The 24225-nt window shown below is 42.3% G+C and overlaps 1 protein-coding gene across 4 annotated transcripts in view; it reads left to right on the top strand.

The window, feature by feature from the left end:
• Positions 1-816: 816 nt before the first annotated feature.
• PSIP1 (PC4 and SRSF1 interacting protein 1) overlaps positions 817-24225 on the top strand; it is a 66183-nt gene continuing 42774 nt past the window's right edge. For all 4 annotated transcript variants that reach the window (XM_048851289.2, XM_048851292.1, XM_048851286.2 and 1 more), the window contains exons 1-5: positions 817-924; positions 1360-1501; positions 2990-3066; positions 9827-9965; positions 21020-21136. In XM_048851289.2, coding sequence (XP_048707246.1) covers positions 1430-1501; positions 2990-3066; positions 9827-9965; positions 21020-21136 — 405 coding nt within the window. In that variant the 5' untranslated portion in view covers positions 817-924; positions 1360-1429. The remainder of the gene's footprint in view (positions 925-1359; positions 1502-2989; positions 3067-9826; positions 9966-21019; positions 21137-24225) is intronic.

Below are 24225 nucleotides of genomic sequence, written 5' to 3'. Positions count from 1 at the left end.
TGAGTTAATTGCCTGAGTTCACTGCCATTAATTGACAGCCTGTTATAGTAACAGATTATAATCACAGCTGGTTTTGAGTTTATCTGCAGCATGTGGTAGGCATCTTTATGTTCCCTACTGTGTGCCAGTCATTCCTAAAATAAAATCTGCTTGTGTGCAAATTGATTGCTTAGTACCTGAGCTATTTTAAATAGTTTATGATTTAATTGGCATAAATGACTTGATTGGGAAAGAGGGGCTCTGCTATGAGATATCCCAAGAGAGAGCCCTGGCTCCTATCAGCGGCCCTTGATCTCCTGTCGTTTTTGTCCTTCTCTTCGTGTGCGAAGGCTGCGTCTTCTTACATAAGAGGTGCTCAGCCACGGTACAGGATCTGCACGAGGGCAGCGTTCAGGGCGAACATTGCAGAGCCTGGGGCCTGCTGCCCACCTGTGCCAGCCGCTCCCTGTACATCAGGGACCAGACCACTCTCCCCAGGGAGCAGCAGCAGAGACCCCACATCCCCGTCAGGCCGGCCCCCCGCCCTTCCTCCAGTCACTGGGTGAGCTCCAGCAGCACCATACCCCCCCCCCACCACTCCCAAGCTCCGCCTCCCTACCTACGAGCAGCAGCAGCAGCCGCCGCCGCGGGAGGAGCGCACCATTTCTCGGCCGCGGGGAGGGGGCGGTAGGTGCGTTAGCGTCTCCCAGCCGCCGCTGCCTCGCTTGTCGGGGTCCGTTCCCAAGAGGGGTGGTTGGGCTCGCGCTTCCCCCGTCTCTCCTCTCACACGGGTAGGGTTGAACCAATTCTGTCGTTTCTCCCCCATCCCGAGATTGAGGACTCCGCGTCCCCTCCTGTCTGTGTCAGTTGGTGTGGGCCGGGGTAGCGGGAGGCAGCGCGGCGGTCGCTGTAGGCTGGAGGAAGCGGGCTGCGGGGCCGCGCCAGGTAAGAGGGCGGGAGCGGCCGTTTCGCGCCCCCCCCCCCCCCCCCGAGCGGCTGGTGAGATGGAGGCGGATTTTCTGCCGCGCGCGCGGGGCCTGGGACGGGCGGGGGAGCAGCGCCGGCCTGGGGCAGCCGGAGAGGGGGGCTGTCGAGGGGAGGGCTGCGCGGAGGGGAGCGGGGAGGCGAAGTCGGGGAGGGGGCGCTGCGCAGGGGAAGGGGCCTGCGCGCGAGGGCGGTGGGGGGGGGGATGCGCGCTTGGGAAGGTGGGCTGCGCGGGGGGGCGGGGGCGCTTCGCGCATTGGAAGGGAGGGGGCAGCCGGGCGGTGGTGGGGAGTGGGGTGGTTTGGCAGGCAGGTCCCTCTAAGCACCCCCGCCGGGCAGCGGGACTGCCCTGAGGGGCGGCAGAGCTCCCTTGACTCGCCGTGTCCACCTCTGCAGCGGGATCTCAGCCGGCGGGGAGCGCCCGTGCCATTCGCCTCAGCCACAGCCGCCACATTTGTCCGAAAACATGAGCCGAGATTTCAAACCGGGAGACTTGATCTTTGCCAAGATGAAAGGTTACCCCCATTGGCCGGCCAGGGTAAGCCCCCCCGCCGCCGCACCCCCCCCCCCCATTGCTGCCGCCTCCTCCGCTCACCTGCGCTTTCTCCTGCTGCATTTCCCTGCCTGTTCCTCCATCCTCAGTCCCGTCTATCGCTCCATGGCAGATAAACGTTCGTTCATAGCAGACTGTCTCTTTGGGTGGTGCAGTTTTTGTTTCCCATCTTAAGGGGTGCGTATCTGTAGATGTATAGCACATGAGCAGGTTTCCCTCGTGCAGGGGCGGGCCTGGTGGTGCTGCTGGAAGTAACCCACACACTGTGTTTTACTCTTTGTTTTTTAAGCCTCTCTGCTTGTGACATACACACCGAAATGGCAGCATTTTCATCAGCTCTCATCGGTTTCTCTAGCTTTCTGTGACTTTTTGCCAAAGTCCAATGGGAGATTTTCTGTGATACACCAATTTTTAAATATAGTTTACTGAAAGCGGGTGTTGAAGCAGCAAAAATCTCTCAGTGAACTTCCTACAGCGTCACATTCAGTCACCTAAAACTTTTTCTACATAGCATTTTTTTGGGGGGTGGAAAGAGTGCAGATATTTACAGATAAAACAAAGTATTCCATTTTTTTACCATTTTAGCATGATCAAGTGGCACTGCATTGTATTAAGTAGGTGACCCTCAAGTTAGATGTTAGTAATGAGGACTATAGTATGGTAGTGTAACAAGTTGTGGGAGTATTCAAGGGTGTGGACAACACAAAGTACTCTTCCCAAATACCTGGGGCCTTATTTGACAAAACATTATTGCTGTGAAGGTATGCGTCCTGCTCTGAAACCTGCAGGAGCAACAGTACCACTAAGTATTCTGTTCATTTTTGAACAGTAAGCCAGTCTGCCTTCTCCAACAGCCTTAATAGAAGCCTTTAAAGTGTTGGAAGTTTTGGATACTGGTGTACTTCAATTGGTGGTTTTGAGATTACAGATGAAAGATTAGTGTATAATTTATATTCATGCAGTACTGGATTAAGAATTGTAAAATATTTTTAGTGTCCTATCTATTTCTTAAATGTAATGCGTTGTGCCAGTGCAGGTAATCAGTTCGACAGGGTGAGAAGCATTGCTGTGGTTGTGGAAGAGGTGGCAGTTGGAGGAGCAGATACCGTGTCTAAGGGAGCCAATACTGCTTCTAACCAGTACTTTTTTTTTTAAGCAAACATTAGTTTTGAGGTATATTGACCTTTATTGGACTTTTTTTGTTACATTGGGCAGTGGTTCTCAAACTTTTTTTTTTTTTGCGGACCACTTGAAAATTCCTAAGTGTCTCAGCGGACCACTTAATGATCTTTCCAAATGTTGTTTGTAGCGTTAGCTAACTATTGTAAAGCGCTTTGGATAAAAGCGTGATATAAAAGCGTGGACCACCTGATGGTATTTTTCAGATTTAATGACAATTTAAAATGTCCCCCCACATTGTTTTTGGTTGTTACTAAATATTTTAATTATCATAATGTAATTTTTTTCCCTTAGGTGGATGAAGTTCCTGATGGAGCAGTGAAACCTCCTACAAATAAAATGCCTATTTTCTTTTTTGGAACACATGAGACGTAAGTTTTTTAGACTAAAGAGCACGTTATTTTCATTGCAGAATATCTTAAAAGTAATTTCACAGCCTACCTGTATGGGAGGCATTCACAAATAATATTCAGAAATAGGCAAACTTTTCCTCACCTAAACTTTATCAGAAGGATAGGCAGCTTAAAAGAAGGCTGCTTGGTCTTCACATCTACCATGAAATACTGAGGGGAGCTCTCGACTGTAACCATTCCATGAGATGTCAGGGAGCTCTTTTCCTAGTCAATAAAAACAAAGGGTTGTTATGACTAGACTGCCCCCTATTCTGTTTTGTTTTCACTATAGCAGGGGTTCTCAAACTTCATTGCAATGTGACCCGCCCTTCTGAAAACAAAAATAACTACAGGACACCAGGAGGGGTAACTGAAGCTTGAGCCCACGCAAGCCCCGCCTCCCCAGGCGGGAGGGCCAAAGTCAAAGTCCAAGGGCTTCAGCCCCAAGCAGGGGACCTGTAACCTGAGTCCTGTCGCCCAGGGCTGAGGCCCGTGGGCTTTGGCCCCGGGTCCCAGCAAGTTTAAGCCAGGCCAGCCCCAGCGTCCCCATTAAAATGGGGTTGTGACCCATTTTGGGATCCCGACCCAAAGTTTGAGAACCGCTGAACTATAGTACTAATTTTGGCCTTGAGCATCGTCCTTTATTTTGTTCTCAAAGAAAAGAAAAGAAAGTTGTAGTTATTAAATTATAGGATCTATATAAACAAAAATGGCAGCAATCCCCACTGACTAGGTTTCCACTTTATACTAATTTAAAAAAAAAAGAACTGTTGTGTGCACATTTGGTTCATGTTGTCCAATTCCTATCACTATCCTATCCTCCCTCACAGATCTCTGCAGGATCAGGTTTGTTTACACTTATTGTATCTTGTCTTAAATTTGATTAAAAGCTCTTCAGGGAAGGGACCAGGTCTTCCTATGTGTGTGAGCTAAGTTCTATACAATGGAGCTCAACCTTTTTTGGTTTGTTTTGGCACTACAGCAATATGAATAAGAATACCACCTGTCTGTTCCTTCCCTCACTGATTAAATGCCATTCTTGATTCCACCACTTGCTGCTTTTTATTAGTATTCCAGAATGCACCTGCATATTGATTTTTAGGGGCATGTAGAGCAGTAAGAAATCTACATGAGCCCACATAAATAACATTCAAAGATCTTGGGCAAAATTTTCAAAAGCTCAAGTTCCATCTTCCAATATGATTTAGGCTCCTAACTTAGGTGCTTTTTTAAAAAGTTACTGCTACAGAATTAAAATATGGTCAACCCTATGTTTGGTAGTGTGGTAAATTCACTGTTACATTATTACAGATTTCTCATAGGCTCTCATACCTTACAGTGTTGCAATGTGCAATATGTTTCCCCGCTCCCCAGCATTTCTCTCCTTCTAACCTTTATTCCTAACCCAGAGTTCTTCATTCCTACTCCTGAACATTTCATTAGCGGCAAGTGCAGAGGGCATTGAATAACCATCAGAAAGAGTAGATCCACCAGTATGGGAGTATACTAATTATGGGGCATGTCAAACAAAAATTAGATTTGAGCTATGTAATCTATACAGCAGTAGGTGGAAAATCAGTGGTTCATCATATAATAGTTGGAGCTAACAATTTTCTGTACATTTTCAATTAAATAATTTTATACACTTTGGCCTTGATTCTGCAGCATGCTGACCCCTGTGCCTATGAAGAACTCCACAAGATACACCTTCACAGTTTTCACAGGACTGCACTAATGTAATATATTGCTCTACATTTTATAAAACTGAAGGCAGTCCACTGCTTTGAAGTTCAAGTCCCCTGCTTTCCAGGCCATCAAGCATTAGCTTTGTCATGCAAAACAATCTTTCTGGAATACATAAGGAGTGATGGTTTTCTGGCTCCAAAGCGCTCTTGTGCATTTCTCTCTGGCCAGGATTGGGGAAGAACCACCACACAAAACCAGAAAAAAACCTCAAACAATTATTTCCTAACTTTTATGTAACATAGTAGTGGTTTGCAGTTTACTAACCATTAGTATGAATTTGCATGATAAATTTCATGCAACTCTAGGTTTGAGTGTCTCCTGGTGTGCAGTGAATGGGAAATGATCGTTGTTAATCTTCTCATCTTTGGATTCCTTCCCGTATAGCAATCCAGTGTAGTACCTTTAGAAGCAAAATAATAAGAAACATATTGATATTCTTAGTTTTTGTTTTGTCCATCTTTGCTGGTGGAAATTTGTTAATATTTTTTTGTTATATTAGTCCAAAAAAACAGATTTTGTGTGTGTGTGTGTGTGTGTGATTAGTCATAGACAAAAGTTTCTGACTTTAAGAAATTCCATAAAATTAACACTTGAAACTTTTTGTGGACCGCATATGTACAGTTGGAGTAGGAAATATATACAGTGGAGTCGCATCTTACGTGGAGGTTAGGTTCTAAAGTCAGCGCGTAAGGCGAAAATCACGTATAGTCAAAATTACCCTTGAAAATCCCTTAAATCGCCCATAAAGTACAGTATACTGTACATGGTTTTGTGTATACAACCCTGTACAGTAATATGTATAATGTATACAGTAATGTAGAGCATATAATAAAGAGTACATAGGCAAAATATGATTTTACAGTACTGTATTTTTAATTACAGGGGGGTATTTACAGGGGGTCGTAAGGGCTTGATGTCGATCCGGGAGACGGAGGCGATGGAGAGCTTGGGTGATGGAGAGTGAGTTCAACTCGAGTTCAATTGGTTCAACTCGAGAATTTGATTGCGTAGGCTCATCTGCTGCTGGTTGTTTTTCCGTGAAAAACATGGTGATCGACAACTATCGCTGTTGTCTCTTGAGCTGCTCAAACATTTCTTGATATGGTCTCAAATCGTCCGTAATACTACGTGTGATTTTGAGGCTTTGTTCCATAGAGGGATCGTATTCAGAAATTAAATAATTCAAGTGTTTCGCTGCTTGGAACACTTCAGCAAATTTATGAAGATTCCAACTTGCTGGCTCTTCCTGTTCGTCATTATCATCTTCATCTTCTGTAGACAATTTTATCAGTTCCTCTAATTCTTCGTTAGTGAATGTTTCTCTGTGGCTGTCAATTAATTCTTCAGTTTCTTCCTCAAGGATGTCGATGAAGCTGTCACCACCCACTTGGCCGGCCACCTGAACAATGCGTTTCACTTCTTTGTCAGTGGTCAGGAAACCCTTAAAATCATTCACACATTCTTCCCATAGGTCTCACCAACATGCATTGACTGTTTCAGGCTTGATTGCATCCATTGCCTGTTTAATATATGTGATACAATTGGCAATGTTGAAGGACTTCCAACACTCCATCACATTAAGATTGGGATCACCATCTATAGTGCTACATATCCGTGAGAACGTAAGCCTCGTGTACGTGGCATTGAAACTGCCTTGGTTGAGAGGATGGAGGTGGTATTGGGGGGGAGAAAGATGACTTCAACGTCATTATGTGCAAACTGGAGTGCCACAGGGTGGCCAGGAGCATTGTCTACGATCAGCAACGCTGCAAAGTCAAGTCCTTTCTCTTCAAGGTACCATTTGACCTCCGGAATGAAAAACTTGTGGAACCAATCCAGAAATAATGCTGCCGTCACCCAAACCTTTTTATTTGATTGCCAGAACACAGGCAGGAGATTTTTGTTCTTGCCTTTTAGAGCACGGGGATTTGCAGTCCTTTAGAGCAAGCCCGGCTTTATTAAATACGCAGCTGCATTACCGCAAAACAACAGTCACACGGTCTTTCGCTGCTTTGAAGCCAGGGGCTTGTCTTTCTGGTTTCAAAGTGTAAGTGCGGTTGGGCATTTTTTTCCAGAAGAGCCCAGTCTCTTCAGCATTAAAAACTTGTTCCGGAAGATCGCCCTTTTCTTCTATGATTTTCTTTAATTGTTCGGGGTAGGCTTTTGCTGCCTGTTCATTGGCAGATGCAGCTTCACCAGTAGTCTGCACGTTTTTGAGGTTAAAGGGGTTCCTAAAACTGTTAAGCCCACCTTGGCTGGCTTTGAATTCCTGCTCATCAGGAGGCAGTCCCTCTTCAGCAGGAGGTTTGAACAACGCATAAGAGCCTTTTCTCGCAACGTGTAGCCATAGATAAGTACACGTTTGCAGATCATGTCTTCCAGCGATAAGTTTAATGCCTTTTCAGTCTGCACTAAAGTCTTATCACGCACCTGGCTTGTCACCTTAGCAGTTACTGGAGCACTTGATGCCACGGCTTGACGAATTTCTCTCTCTTGAATCTTGATGGCACGGATGCTAGATTCGTTGCAGCCATATTTACGCACCATTTTGGAGACTAACATACCATCTCTCAATAAGTCCAACACAGCCAGTTTTTCCTCCAGCATTGGAACAGATCACTGTTTCTTCGGTTGAGCACCAGATGAAGTAGTTGGCTTGCGTTTAGGAACCATGTATGAAAAATACGTACAGTATCTTTAAACACTAGAATCACACTCAGCGCGGCGAGTTGCTCACACTATGAGAGGCACGCGGGAACTGAGACCGACTGAGGGAACAGCAGATTTACGTCTCCCATCTCACGCTCACTCCAGGGCATACACTCGTTGAGTGGAATGGTGGGCGGAATAGCCTGCACTATTTACAGGTATCTTGTTACTTTTCTTTTTTTTGCCGAGCGTGTGTAGTTGAATTCGCATAAGTTAAATGCGCGTATGATGTGCCCACGGTTGGAATACTGTGTCCAGTTCTGGTGCCCACGATTCAAAGAGGATGCTGATAAATTGGAGGGATTCAGAGAAAAGCTATGAGAATAATTTAAAGGATTAGAAAATGTGCCTTATCGTGATTGAGCTCCTTGACTGTATCTACTTTGGTTTAATAAAGAGATCGTTAAGGGGTGACTTGATTAATCTATAAGTATCTACATTGGGGAAAATATTTAATAATGGCTCTTCAGTCTACCAGAGAAAGGTATAATGATCCAATGGCTAGAAGTTGAAACTAGACAAATTCAGGTTGGAAATAAGGTGTAAATTTTTAACAGAATAATTAACCATTGGAACAATTTACAAGGATCGTGTTGGATTCTCCATCACTTCCAATTTTTAAATCAAGATTGGATATTCTAAAAGATATGCTGTAGGAATTACTTTGAAGTTCTATGGTCTGTGTTGAACAAGCAGTCAGACTAGAAGATCACAGTTGTCCCTTCTGGCTTTGGAATCTATGAATGTAAAAGTCGCCGAAATGATCTGTAACTCTTCTCCTTTTGTTACCTACATGAATAGGACATCCATGTCAAAGAGATCTTGTTATAGATGGTGGAAAAGAGAGAAAGTGGAGCTTATTGGAATTTATGTATTGAACCTTGGCATGAACCACTGCTTCATAAAACAAGGCGATACCTTTTTTTTTTTTTTTTTTAATGATTTGGTCTTGGGCTTATACTTTGAACTGAGCTGATTGCAGGCACAGGTTTGAACATGAGAAAATACCACTGAGTTCTCAAATTGTGCAATTACCAACAAATGCATTGGCACGATGAAATTCTAACATGGAAACATAGGGAGACATTTACTGTGTCTTAGTGTTCTGCAATGTCAAATGAAAACTAGTACTGAGTATTTATTTTTAAATCTTGTTCTCCCAGGTACTGCATAGAAAAAGGAACACTGTAGATACTATGATTTTGATGTAACGGGAAAGGTGCTAAAAGGAAAAGGAGATGTAGTTGTGCATCTGAAGCACTAATAATGCCCTTTATATTTGATGTCTACCTCTGAAGAGGCCACTTCTAATGCCCTTTGTATTTGCTGGTTAACTCCGAGGGGGCCAGTTCTTAGAGATGACAAAAAGCTACATGAAAAAATATTTTAAAACAACAAATACTGAGAGGTAGATAGTGAGGAAATACTGATTTGTTTTGGTCTCACTTTAATTTTTTTGCTGGAAAGAAGCAGTTCAACATTCAGCTGCTGACTAAGGAAATCACTATTGGTTCTGGTAAAATCTGAGTAAGTATTTCTGGACATAGTAGAAAAGTTTACTGACTGGACGGAATATGAGTACATCAGTTAACTTGTATCTTTTTATAGCCCCATACTCTGACTTGTCTGAGCTACTATCATTTAAAAGTAAAAAAGCTTTTCATCCTTCTTAAAAGCATAATGATCTTGCAACCTGGTTTTTCATTTTGATTTTCCTAGATAAGCTTCCTGTTCTGCAGATGTATTATGCACTAAAGGCAGAGGTGTTGAGAACATACTTTCTTTACGCATTTTAAGTTAGCACAAATTAAAATCTCTTTCTTTGCCTGTATGTACTGAAAGAGGGTTATACTAGTGCAAAATGCACACACAGTGGAAATTATATATGGACTGTCTGTGTAATATAATTAAGACAACTACAACAGAATACACTGAAAGCAGTATGGTGTATCTTATATATCATGAGTCTTTAATTACATTTTTTTTTTACAGCAGAAACTTCTTGTTGCAAGATAGTTTCTTTAGCCTGAAGCCATAATCTCCTGTACTATCTCAAGACATTTTCAAGATTTAAGGACTCTTCCCTTTATTTCCTTTTGTATTCTTTCTTATTCTTTACTTCCTTACTTCTTCCATCACTTCAGATGCTTAAGTACTGAGTTGGGTTTCAACCAATCGCGTCTCCTTCTCCCTCTTTCTCATATATGACAGTATTAAGAATTTAAAATGAATTGTTGGCGTAGAAAAATGTACCTGTTAATTTTTCCTTTTTCACTTCTTACAGGGCATTTTTGGGACCAAAGGACATATTCCCATATTCTGAAAATAAAGATAAATACGGTAAACCAAATAAAAGAAAAGGCTTTAATGAAGGATTATGGGAAATTGACAACAACCCCAAAGTAAAATTCTCTCATCAACAGGTAAGTGATCTTTGTACGTATTGCTTACAAACTTGTAAGCATTATTGATGTTCTAATCTAATCTGGTCAAATACCTTGCATTGTCCTGCTGTTGTGAAAAAGTAGAGTGATAGCTCAGATGACATAGATGGCTCAGTTTCATTCAATTGCAGGTCAGACAGACAGTAATGTTATAGTTTAGAATTGGTCTTAAGGTTTTCAGTAATAGGTAGGAGTGAGGAAATTTTTTGGTATGATCAGTGATTTCTGTTTACTATGGTAAACTTTAGAAGACTTGGTAATGGTTTCATGGGTATTATAAAAATCATTGTTTTCACAAGTTTTCTAGTGATTGTTATCAGGGTAATGTTGCAGGTCTCAGCTTTTAAATTTATTAATTTTTAAGAATTAAGCTTCATGGTATCTTCAGTGATCTGATGGAAACTTAGCTTACTGCCCTTCTTTCCATTTACATAAGTCAGTTTGTATGTCCAAGCACTTTTGATCTACAGATATTATCTTAACATTTCAACAAGTGATCTCTTGGCACAAATTTTCCTTTACCTTATTATCTTGTGTTGTCCTCCTGCTCCAGTGGCTGGGAGCAATATGGCATCTCCCACTTATCCCTGCCTCTCTCTTCCAAAAGCCATCACATAAGCCTACTGATATAGTCCCTTGTGTGTATCAGAGATTCCTCATCTCTTGGCCTCCTGTACAAACTTCTGCTGTCCAAATTGTGACAAGGCTGGGATTGGAAGCCGATACAGGGTTAGTTTATATCCAAGTATATCACTTGTAAGCTGTGAGGAGCAGGCACCATCTTCTGTCTGTGTGGACAGTGCCTAGGACAATGAAGCCTGAGCCATAATTGGAACCCTTAGGTACTATTGTGAAACAATTTTCAAACAAGCAAGCAGGGAAGCACTAGCTTGCCACTTCCTACATCAGGAAGCCCTGCACATGTGGGAGTGGGCTCTGCCCCACAAGACATCTCTTGATTGTATATGTCTGGCAAGGAAGAGGAACATGACTGAAGATAGGTTGGGAGTCTGGCCTTTGATAGTGCCAAACCAGGAACTCTTCCTGACATGGTCTTCTGACCAGAGGTGTGGTGACTTTGAGAAAATGTTCCACCTGCTTAGCATCTCAGAAAACCTTCCTGAAAGGCCTACAATTCCAAATGGAAAGACCTGAAGTTTAGTGTAGTCGGGACATATGGACTCCTTTACTTGCCCTGTACGAAACTTGCTGAATGCATCTTCCTGCATATGTCTTAAAGACTTAGTGCATCAGGGTACGTTTTAATAGCTGTTTTAGCTTTCATGAACTGGTCCAAGGCCAACCACTGTCTTTGTAGGCCTTTGCCATCTGTATTACATGGGACTAGATACCCTTAAATCACTCCTTCCCACTCCCACAAAATTAGGTAATTGAAAAGCCCTTTTTAACATGGGATATTGTGATGCTTCCTGGAGGTACCCAGGTTGTGAGGCACCTCACTACCACCTCCTCTTAATGTGAAGAAGCCTTGTCTATGCCTGACATGGGTCAGTCCCTGACTCCACTATTCATGAAACACAAGCACTTCCCTCAGTCTGCGCAGGCTCCGCTCTCCTTCTGTAGGCTAGCAATAGTAACACTCCAGCCTCTGAGCATCTACTTGAGCGTCCAGCCCCGTTCCATTGGACACTCCCAATATTCACAGATCCACTGTTCCCAAAGAAGTTGTACACTCCAGCTTACTAGATTAGCCTCTGATCACTGCTCCATTTAATACACAGCACTTAGATGTGTTTGATATAGTAAAAACAAAAATTGTTTTTGTTTTATTTTTTAAAAATGAGGGGAGATTCAAATGATAGTAAATAGAAATATAGGGAACAAATGGTTACATATACAATAAAATCATAATATGCATTCTAGTACTTAAACTTTAATAATTTCATGTCTTATAAAGCAAAGTTCATCCCACAGAACTTCCAGCATCTTTCAGCCAGGCCTGGCTGTGATCCTTGTTTCCTTAGACGAAACACACTGCCAGCTTGTCCCCTATATAAAAAATACTGTGTCTCTCTTTGCAACTTCTGATAGATCAAGGGACTATTTTGATATATCTTCATAAACTGGACAGCCTCCTGCTGTGTATTCCTTCCTGTAGATTTTGCAGTCTTGTGTTTGATTTCACATTTCCATTGTAGACATTTACAAAGCAACCATGTTGTCCTTCACATTTTCACAAAGCACTCTTGCTTGGATTCAACCTCCAGGAGGGAATTCTGTGTTGATCTCTCCATACTCCAGAACTCATTTGCAAGATGGAGGAGACTGGATTCTTTCACTCTACAAAAAGAGCGGTTTTTTAACTTCAGTATGTGCTCATTGTTTGCTGATCAGTTTCTGCATGTTGTTGTTTCTCTGGTTCTGGGCTCATTCAGCTGGATGACGTGCTGTGCACGATGAGCCTACAGAGGTACCTTGAATCTGTTTATATATGCTTCTCTGCTAACACTTGGTATTGGCTTAGTTGCACCACATTGCAGCAGTTATCCCTTTTGAGGATGTTCCTCTAGCTCAGCGGTTCTTAAAATTCATTGCACTGCGACCCCTTTTTGATAACAAAAAATACTACAGGACCCCATGTGGGGCTGAAGCCAAAGCCCGAGCCCCATCACCTGGGCCTGAAGCCAAAGCCTGAGCCCAGCTGCTCAAGGCTGAAGCCCTCAGGCTTTAGCTTCAGCCCCAGACTTGGGCCCTAGCGAGTCTAAAGCCTGCCCTGGTGACCCCATTAAAATGGGATTGTGTCCCACTTTGGGGTCACAACCCACAGTTTGAGCATCGCTGCTCTAGATTACTCTAAAAGAGTGAAAATCCTGTGCAGATGGTATCTTTAGTAAAGAAAAAGCCGTTACCCTGTAATCCTGATTCTCTGAGATCATCTGATTGGATACTCATTTGGCCATTTACCCATGCAAAATTCATCTTTTATTTTCATTTGTGTTGTGGTAGCACCTAGGAGAGCAGTTAAGGACTAGGGCCCCATTCTGCTACAAGCACATAATACAAACATCTACAATCTGAGATAATTGACAATAGATAGATACATACTAATGGGGGAGTACAAAGCTGGAAGTCAGTGGTTTCAGCACACCAACTGCCTAATGTTAAGGGTTTTTTTGTAGGCATCTTGGCAGAAGAGAATTTTAGGGAGGGAATTGAAAGGGAATTATTAGGTGGCTTTGCTGATGTTTATGTAGTGCCCTTCCCATGCTTTAGGAGAGAGACAGGAGAAAGCATGAAAGTGCTTGTTTGAAAATTTTACAAGTGGGTGTTGAAGGCTGGAAACAGAGGTGGGTGGTGAGCTCTCAATAGCTTATGAGCGATGATATTCAGGGTGCGGATTGGCAGTGAAGGGCCTTGAAATGAAGACGCACGTAGTTTGTATTTGAGATAATGGGGAGCCAGTGGAGAGATGCAAAGAGAGGTGATATGGTGAAAATGATTCTGAAGTGGGGTAAGACTGCATTTGTCAAGGCTAGAGATGATATTGCCATAGTCAAGATGTGAGGAAATGAGGGAGTGAATGAGAGTTTTAGCTGTATGGATGGAGAGGAAGGATCTTAAAAGACGTTAACCAGGAAAAATCAGCAAGTTTTAGATATGGCCTGGATGTGAGGATCTAGAGGGCCAAGTCAAAAATGACACCCAGGTTACAGGTCTAAGACAGGGAGATTGTTGGTTGTCGTGGTGTCCACTCTTACTAACAAGGTGTGGGAAAGGGTTAGGCATGGAGGACGGGGGTATTAAGTACTCTGCTTTGGTCATGGTGAGCTTAAGATGACAGACATCCAGAAAGAGATATCCGAAAGACTGAGATTTTAGTTTGGAGAGATGAGTACAGAGTAACAAAGCTGATCTGTGAGTTGTCGTCACAGAGATGATAGCTGAATTTATTTGTTGTTCAGAGAGGTCTCTGTCCTTTTACCTGAGGTACATTTTTTTTCCCCCTTGATTAGCTTTTTTTCCCCTGGAAGCTTCACTTTGTGCTGTACTAAACGGCAGAAAACTTAATGCAGAGTTCAAGTTGCCAGGTGATAGCTTCTTATCCTTCCAGAATATCAAGTTCAGCAAAACTCAGACTTCTTAAAACAAGGAAATAGAGTTAAGGTAAATGCCTGTGGAACCTTAATTCTGTCCCCCAGTAGCCACTGGAGCAGCATGCATTCCAGCTGTTTTCACTGTTAAGTTTAACTGTGCTGAATGGTGGTGGAATAACTTGGAATAGCTTGAAAAAGCTGTGATTGTGATAGGAGGAGATCTGCATTGGATTCTCCCCATGTGTTTATCAAAGGAAAGAGAGAGATGCACCTTGAGATTCCAGTCTCCATCATTTCAAGACAGAATTGTGTAGATTGTGTCAGTAGCAGGGCACTGAGATCTTCTTGCCATGGGTATTGTCAGTAGTGATATGTGGATTTAATGATGAATAGGAGAAAGTATAGGGTTAGGTAGCATCCTGTGGGCAAGTGTGAAGGGGCCGTAAAAAGGTATGAAATTGTTAAATTTTACAAAGGTGGTATTCTGTCAAGGGAGTGGACTCGGTGTTTGAGTGTAGGGCAAGTGAAGTAATTCCTGTCCATTATAGTAAAAAGGCAGAGTGCAAGAATGTATGTTGTATGGACCTTTATTTGATCTCTGTATTTCCTGATTTTCAGAGGTTTGAATTTTGCTGTACTTGATGCTCTGGAAGGGCGCAAACTATCGCTAGGCAACTGTAATTCTGCATTAATCAAGTTTTTTGCCTCATAATTTCCTAGGTTTTTTTTAAAACAGAAAAATATTTTAGTTTATAAACATTTATTATTTAGTTTATAAATATTTAGTTTAAATGTTTAGTGGTCATTTAGGCAATTCTAAGTTTGTAACTGTTGTGCTCCCATGGCTAGGTAATGATCAAAAGATCTAGCTTTTATATAGTGCTTTTCATTAGTAGATCTCAAAGTTTTGCATTATCCCCCTTTTACAGATAGGAAACTGAGGCACAGAGAGTGAAGTGGCTTGCTTGCAGTCATTCAGCAGGCCAATGGTATAGCTAGGAATAGTCTCAGTCCAGTATTCTTTTTAGTAGGCCACACGGTTGCTATGTGATTCCTCAGTGCTCCTCTCTCAATGTATATTTTGTTATAGTGGAATGGAATAGTCATGCTTTAAAATATTTGCAGTATGTAGTTGCTGACAGGGCAAGTGAGAAATCTCATCCATGGTTTATGGCCCAAAACCTTGACAGTTTTACTAAACAGTTTTTGCAGGAACTTTAAGCATATGAGAAGATTCCTTTTCTACCCTCTGCCCCACCATTCCCTGTAACGTGTAGCTCCCCTGCCAACATTTCTTTGATTTGTAGGACTGGAAGGGACCTTGAGAGATCATCTAGTCCAGTCCCCTGCACTCCTGGCAGGACTAAGTATTATCTTGATCATTCTTGATGTTTGTCTAATGTGCTCTTAAAAATCTCCAGTGATGGAGATTCCACAATCTCCCTAGTCAATTTATTCCAGTGCTTAACCACCCTGGCAGGAAGTTTTTCATAATGTCCAACTTAAACCTCCCTTGCTGCAATTTAAGCCCATTGCTTTTTGTCCTGTCCTCAGGTTAAGAAAAACAATTTTTCTCCCTCCTCCTTGTAACAACCTTTTACGTACATGAAAACTGTTATTGTGTCCCCTCTCAGTGTTCTCTTTTCCAGGCTATACAAACCCAATTTTTTCAATCTTCCCTCATAGGTCATGTTTTCTAGACCTTCAGTAATTTTTGTTACTCTTCTCTGGACTCTCTCCAATTTGTCCACATCTTTCCTGAAATGTGGTGCCCACAACTGGACACAGTATTCCTGTTGAGGCCTAATCAGTGCAGATTAGAGCAGAAGAATTACTTCTCATGTCTTGCTTACAACACTCCTGCTAATACATCCCAGAATGATGGATGGATGTTTTTTTGTTTTTTTGCAACAGCGTTACACTGTTGACTCATATTTAGCTTGTGGTCCACTATGACCCCAAATCCCTTTCCCCAGTACTCCTTCCAAGGCAGTCATTTCTCATTTTGTATGTGTGCAACTGATTGTTCCTTCCTAAGTGGAGTACTTTGCATTTGTCCTTAGTGAATTTCATCCTATTTACTTCAGACCATTTCTCTAGTTTGTCCAGATCATTTTGAATTTTAATCTTATCCTCCAAAGCACTTGCAACCTCTCCCAGCTTGGTATCATTCGCAAACTTTATAAGTGTACTCATTATGCCATTATCTAAATCATTGATGAAGTTATTGAACAGAACCAGACCCAGAACTAATCCCTGCGGGACCCCACTTGTTATGTCCTTCCAGCATGACTGTGAACCACTGAGAACGACTCTCTGGGAATGGTTTTCCAACCAGTTATGCACCCACCTTATAGTGACTCCATCTAGGTTGCATTTTCCTAGTTTGTTTATGAGAAGGTCATGCGAGTCAGTGTCAAAAGCTTTACTAAAGTCAAGATATACCACGTCTACTGCTTCTCCCCCCTCCCCCCCAACAAGGCTTGTTACCCTGTCAAATTTCAGAGTAACAGCCGTGTTAGTCTGTATTCGCAAAAAGAAAAGGAGTACTTGTGGCACCTTAGAGACTAACCAATTTATTTGAGCATAAGCTTTCGTGAGCTACAGCTCACTTCATCGGATGCATACTGTGGAAAGTGTAGAAGATCTTTTTATACACACAAAGCATGAAAAAATCTCTTCTCCCCCCCCTCCCCCCCCACTCTCCTGCTGGTAATAGCTTATCTAAAGTGACCACTCTCCTTATAATGTGTATGATAATCAAGTTGGGCCATTTCCAGCACAAATCCAGGTTACCATACACATTGTAAGGAGAGTGATCACTTCAGATAAGCTATTACCAGCAGGAGATGGGGGGGAGGTATTTTTTCATGCTTTGTGTATATAAAAAGATCTTCTACACTTTCCACAGTATGCATCCAATGAAGTGAGCTGTAGCTCACGAAAGCTTATGCTCAAATAAATTGGTTAGTCTCTAAGGTGCCACAAGTACTCCTTTTCTTTTTACCCTGTCAAAGAAAGCTATCAGGTTAGTTTGACATGATTGGTTCTTGACAAATCCATGTTGACTGTTACTTATCACCTTATTATCTTCTGGATGTTTGCAAATTGACTGCTTAATTATTTGCTCCATTAACAGATGTTAAGCTGACTGGTCTGTAATTCCCTGGGTTGTCCTTATTTCCTTTTTTATAGCCGATCACTATATTTGCTCTTTTCCAGCTCCTCACTCCCCTTCCCATCCATTAAGCCAGTGGTTCTCAAACTTTTTTATTGGTGACCCCTTTCACACAGCAAGCCTCTGAATGCACCCCCTCCTTATAAATGAAAAACAATTTTTTATATATATATTTAACACTATTATAAATGCTGGAGGCGAAGCAGGGTTTGGGGTGGAGGCTGACAGCTCACGACCCCCACATACAAACCTCACAACCCCCGGTTTGAGAACCCCTGTATTAAGCCATTAATTGGCACTGTAGAAACGGTGTAAGATTTTGCTCCCTTCTTTCTGCTTCTGCGCACACATCACAGGCCATGGCTTATTGGAGGGCTGCATGCTACCTTGGTTATGTAGCCCAACCTGCATATTCAGATGGACCCTTCATTCCTACCACTCACCTCGAGCTGGGACTCCTGCCCTTGCTTCAGCCAGGCTTTCCTAGCCATGCCCCAGGTCCACTGGGTCCACTCCAAGCTCTTCTTCCCCCCCCCCCCCCCCCCCCCCCCCCCCGGCAGTCCCCACTTTGAGGTGATGTGTATCTTAATTTTTTTTTCTGGATTTCTAGATGTTTAAATTTTTGCGTCTCCCCCTTCCTCCCCCCTCCCCCATTCAGGCTCATGGCAGAGAAGGGCTCAAACACATCAAGATGAGGTCTCAACCTTTATCTTTCAGAGGCCCCCCCAACATGCTTCAGCTGTGTGAAGGAGAGAGAGCTTCTGCCCTGCAGGGCTGGGAAAGAGCCTTGGGAGCCCGATGAGCAAGGGAGCTCGAGGCTTCTGCCCCTTGAGGTGGGGAGGGGGAGGTAGCTCAGGGCTTTCATCCCATAGGGCTGGGGAGTGCTGGGCTTCAGCCGAACATGGCATCTTCTGCCGGGGCACAGGGGCTCCAGCCCCTTCGGGACTCTGATCGGCCTTGCTTGGCCAAGCCCCTGAAACAGCACTCAGATCCCTAGTGGGCCGCAGACCCCTGGAGGAGAACTGCTGCATCAAGAGGGGGAGAAGAATCAGACCCCTGCAAAGGGTAGGGCTCCACTAGATCCTAGCACATACGTAGAAGAGGAGAATTCAGGGGTGACAGGCCTTTCCCTTCATAAACCCCCCAACTTCCTCTACTAGCCCTTATATTTCCCAATCCCTCGTATCTTCTTCCTTCCCCTACACCTATTCCCATTTATCCCTCATCCCTTGCTGCAGACCAAACCCCTTTTTCCCTTATTACCACCTAATACTGTACTCCAATAACTCCTTGCCTCCCAGTGACCACTCGTGTAATTTATTTTCTTTTCAAAAAGTTTCAGCACTTTCAGAATATTTTTCTGTACTCATTTAAAAAACAAACCACAAACAAACTGTGAGGAAGTAGATTTTTCTCTGTAGTTTACAGTTCATTCTCAGATTTCTGCCAGAGTAGGTTTCAAACTTTGAAACCTGAAGTCTCAGAGAGGTTTTAATTGGCTCATTAATTTCAATGATATGTTCTCAGATGAAAGAGAATACCCACTGGAGATGAATACAGCATGAAATAATAGCTCTGAGAAGTTTGAACTGCATCAAGAGTCAGTGAATGTTCCCTTCCCCACACCCCTGTATTGGAAAGTTTCTGATATGTGTCAAACGCCCATTCTCAGCTCCTCACCTCAGTTTCAGCAGTGGGGATAGGGTAGGGCTTCTACAGCTCACAGGGGGGTAGGGAGAGGGGCTCAGACACCATCAAAGGCAAGCTCTGCCACCTGGCTGTCATGAGAGGGGGACAGGGATGTGGGTGTCAGACTCCCATAAATGGGCAGGGACCCCCCAGATCCTGGCAGGCACACATTGAAGGCAGGGAGCAGGGCTCTCACTTCCCTTTGTGGGCGGTTAGCAGGGCTCTCACTCCACTATGTCAGCAGTTACCCCTGGATCACAGGAAGGGATTAAGGAGCATGGCTCAGACACCCACAGAAAAGCTACCTCCAGAACCTGGCTCACATGAGGGAGGGCAGACCACCATAGATGAGTAGGGGCCTCAGGTTGTGGTGCACACACACAAGGGGAAAGTGGAGCTGACAGGCTCCCTTGCCCCTGTTCTCCCCCAGTCCTCCTGTCATTCACTCCCATATCCCTCTTCCCAGTGTCTCTCACCTTCCCTCTAGTCACCATGACCTCCCCCAAACCCTCTCCTCCTATTCACACCTACTTTTCACTGCTCATCACCCTCCCCAGTGACAATTTTCTTGTGTAGTGTATTTTCAAACAATAGGTTCAAGGTTTTCTGACTTTTCTGCTGTACTCAAATCACATCCCTCTCCCTCCACCTTTAAAATCCCCTTTGCTAGAGGTAGATTGGAGCATTATGCCTGCTTTTTTACTTCAGATTTCTGCATTAGGCTGGATTTGAGCTGTGTGCGTGGGGTGGTATTTGGATTCAAGGATTATGCTATTCCCTCAGAGCCTCCCAGGTCCTGTGATTAAAAGGTTAATTTTCCAGTTAGTTAGCCTTTGTCTGAATGTGCTCAGATTAATCTATTGATCCTACAAACAGGCCCGTGAGTCTTCACAAGCACCTAAAGTGGAGAGAGAAACTCTTTTTTGGAATATCATTGTAACTTGGTTTCCCTCAAAGGACCACAAATTCTGTTGGGGGTAACTTCGAGCATTTGAGACCATGGTGCAGTGGTCTGAGTCCTGGTTTGATCAGTCCCACACCTCCTTTGAGGCACAGTAAATTTCAAGGCAATCTAAGCAACCATAGGATTTTAGAGCACAGAGCTGAGTTTTAAGCAGAAAGCCAGTCTTAACCTTAACTATAGCAGAGTTTTGTTACTCTGCTACAACTGAAGGAACTGGCTTGAATGTTCAGAGGGCAGCATTTATACTTTGCTGGGGATAGCTTCCAGCTGCTAGTATGGAGGCTTTGGGCTCTAATCCAAAACCACTTCCCTCAAGAGGGAAAAAAATTAAGAGGGGCATTCTATCCTTGTACAGAGGATATAAGTCCTAGGAGTGAGACTTATGCACAATATTATCTATAGAGAAGCAGAATTAAAGGTACGTGATTTTCCCTTCTCTGTTTATTTCCATAGTTCTAGTGCTATCCTTTCCACCTTCATTGCATCAAAGAATATTTTTGATCCATATGCTTTTCCTGAAAATAATCGTTAGCTTATAATTCATCTACTATTGATAGCCAGTCTTAGAAGTGGATCAGGTTGTAGCCAAACTACAAACTTTTATCTAATGCCCCTTCATATAGCCCAAGAAGTTTTAAATAATGGTTGTCAGTTTCTTGCATCGGTTGAGGATTACTAAATGGCACAATCACACGTATAGGAATGTGCAAGGAAATGCTTCTGGAGTATGCTTTGTGTTCAGTAGGGGATAGGAAATGTTACATTATGGTGGAATTGAGTTTTGGTGTGCTAAGGATATTACTCAGTTGTACGTGGCTCAAAAGTTTTCCAGTCTTTAATCAAATGTTAATGGAAACTTTTTAAATAAATCTTCCCTTGCAATGCTTGTTGTCTAAACACAACTTACTGGTAGTGCATGGGAACTGTGAACGTTAAATTTGAATGTTATTTTCATTGTCTCAGTTGAGAGAAATTTTAAAATCGGCTATAGTGGAAAAAACTAAATTAAAAAAAATCACTTATAATACAGGTAAAGAAAATTTGATTTTTAATTTTAAACCCAACCGTGCAACTTTAATGTCATTATTATTCATTACTTCAGTAAATTATTTGACTTCATAAATGTGGTAATGTTTTTGACTTAAAGTCGCATCCAACTGTTAACAACACCGATAAAGAGACTGTTGAAGAAAGCTGTCAAGAGCCTACTGAGGGAAGTGAAGAAAAAGTAGGAACTAAAAGGAGAAAGTCTACAGTCCCCAAAGTAAGTGACTATGTAAATTAACTGTTTGGTATCTGTATTGGAAATCTTACATATTTAGTTTAAATGAACAGTGCATAGGTGTTGTGACTGTCTTCTGTTTTCAGGCATGAACACTGACATTTGTCCTTATGTAATTACTATTATCTATTAAGCCGTTATATATAAATTTGAAACAATTTCTTACAACTACAAAGACTTAATTTTTTAAAAATAATATACACTTAAACAAGTCAGATATTGGAAATATATATCAGATAAGTGGAAGGAGAAATGATTGTCAGGACCTATGTCTGTTTGTTTAAAAAGTTTGTCTAGTTAAACCAGTGCAAACCCCTAATGTGGGTGAGTATAGACTGACTAAACTTTCTTATATCAATTTACTTTGTATCAATGTTACTCTCAGTAATATAGTATAGTTTCTAGTATAGATGAGGCTTCATTTTTGGCATGTAAGGATAAGAGTATAAATGATGCAAGTTGACTGACTAGATTTTTAGAGGGATACACTTCACTTTTCTTTCTGAAATCTCTATTTTTTTAATTGCTGCTATAAATAATGTCTAAGATTGAGGAGGAAAACTATTAGTGTTTTCTACTTCATTTACTTTGTGGATTTGACATCACTTGTGTAGTCAGTTTTGTTGTATCCCCTTGTCACGGGATCCACTCAGTGCACGTGGCGCCTCCTCCTGGCAGCTCTGGGGATTAGCTCTTGCCAGGCACCACTCTCCTCTGGCCGTGTCTCTACCCATTGTTTCTTTCACACTACAACCCCCTGTCACTCAAAGAGCTGTAGCTTCCTGTTTGTGCCTTGGCCCTCCGCCTGTGTCATTAAATTCCTCCCCTTCTGGGGAGTTCAAACCAGCTGTCTGCTGATCTCTCCAACACACTGCGCCACTTCCCAGTGGCTGGCAAGGGACCCCAGGCATGCCCTCTACACTGGGTTCCAGCCAATAATAAGCAGCCATGGTCTGTATGGTCCTACCCCTTGCTGCTGTTTTTCTGGGCTTCTTCCGACCTATCTGGTTTCCCCCTCTTTCTGGGTTTGGTAGCCCAAGCTCCCTCCTCATAGGGAGTGATTGTAGACTGCTGCCTTGCAGTATCCTGCTGCTCACAACTCCTCGGCCCTTCCTGTTCCTGCCCAGCTAAGCCCATTTCCAGTTAGTGGCCTGCTCCTTCCTCAGGAGTAGCCTGGGCAGTTAATTAGCCTGCCTAGCCACTTTAACTCCTCCAGGTCTTGTGGAGTAGGCACCCCATCACACTCCTGTATAGTCAAGTTTGGTCTCCTTTGTTTGTGTGAATGTTTCATGTGGAAGAAAGGGAGAGGTTACCTTTTAAAAAAATAAAATAAAAAAATGAGGGGGTGGGGTGAGTGATTGTAAAACCACAAAATTAGGCAGGAATAGTTAATGTAACAACTGAATTATTTTTAATTCCTGGAAATGACTAAATTTAAAGATATAATTTTAATGATTTTGAAATCTTAATTTCACCTTCTGAATTCTAATTAAACAAAGGATAGACAGGCTGTCTGAGAAAAGCAGTATTGTTTGTTTGTTTAAAAAAAAAAAAAAAGCACCCCTATGTATTTTACTGTTTAGTTGCAACTGTAGAAATCCTTTATGTTGAAGACCTAGCAAATGTGCCTCAGGTAGGAGTGATCTTGATGCACTTAGATAAGAATCTGGCTCCAAATTTTAATTGTGGTCTGTGGGCCAGACCTACATAGTTAGGGCCATATACATCAATGTAGGTACCCGATTTACATTCATAAGAATAATAATTGTGCACAAATATATTGGAAGCAGAAAGCCTGCAAAAGAAGCAGTGATCTGCTGAATCTCTGGATTTAAAGGGAGCAATTAAGAAAAACCGAGACATTACTGAGAAGCTAAATTATTTCCTTTCGTCTTCCAACATCCTATGTAGTGAAGTTACCTGCTTCTTTCTAGTAATAATGATGGCATGCTATCAGATTGCAGTGTCAGAGATGCTGGAATAAATTAATCATAAATCACGAGGCCCAGACTATATATTCAGGAGTTCTAAAAGAGCTTAAATATGCAATCTCTATTGCATTTTTGAGGGATTTTAAGGGTATTAAATGCTGTAACTCTATTTTTAAAAAAAGCTTTGGTGGTGACCTGAGGAATTACAGAGAAGTGGAATTTATAGAGAAGTAAATTATACACCTGTGTCTGGCAAATTGCTGGAAATGATCATTAAAACTAGAATAATAAAACATGTGGAAGATCATGATATTATAGGGTCTAACAGCATGGTTTCTACAAAGGAAAATTCTCTTGCTAATCTGTTTAGAATTAGTTGAATGAATCAGTAAAATAATGGATATAGGAGTTGGTTGACATAATTTTAGACTTTCAAAAGGCCCTTGACAAGCCACTACTAAAGAAATTAAGTGGTCATGGGGGTCAGAAGCAAAGTATTATGGATCAAAAATTGGATAGAAAGCAATAGGACTGGTCAGCTTTCATCATGGGGGAAAAAATTTAATACCTGCTTTTTTCACAGTTACATTCCAAGTCCAGTGGTGGTTTATATATTATTGTTAATATGGAAATGATTGCTAGTGAGGTAGCAACATTTGGAGGTAATTGAGTTACTTAGGTTAGAGGACTGTGAGGCACTCTGAAAAGACCTAAATTTTAAGTTAGATGACTGGGCAACATGGAGGTAAATCAAGTTCAGTGTCAGTAAATGCATAGTAGTGTTGCATACTGGAAGCAAAATCTTAAACTACTCTTTCACTTTACAAGGTTCTAAATTTAGCTGTATTAACTCAGGAAAGGAACCTGAACATTATTGTGGATTGTTCAGTGAAGAACTCTGCTCAGTGTAAAGCTGAAACATACTGTGTGCAGTACCAGTCACCACATCTCAAAAATATGGCAGAATTAGAGGCGGCTCAGAGAAGGGCAGGAACAATTAGATGCATGGAAATCTCTAATATGAAGAGGGATTGAAAAGATTGGGATTGGGATTTCATACTTTAAAAAAGGGACATGAATAAAATGGAACATGATAAAAGTATACAACAGAATAGAGAAGGTAAATCAGGAGCTTGTTCT

Source organism: Caretta caretta, chromosome 5 (assembly GCF_965140235.1).
Source record: "Caretta caretta isolate rCarCar2 chromosome 5, rCarCar1.hap1, whole genome shotgun sequence".
Classification (NCBI taxonomy): domain Eukaryota; kingdom Metazoa; phylum Chordata; order Testudines; family Cheloniidae; genus Caretta; species Caretta caretta.
Note: the sequence above shows the minus strand (reverse complement) of the source record. Positions and strands in the feature narration are given on the sequence as shown.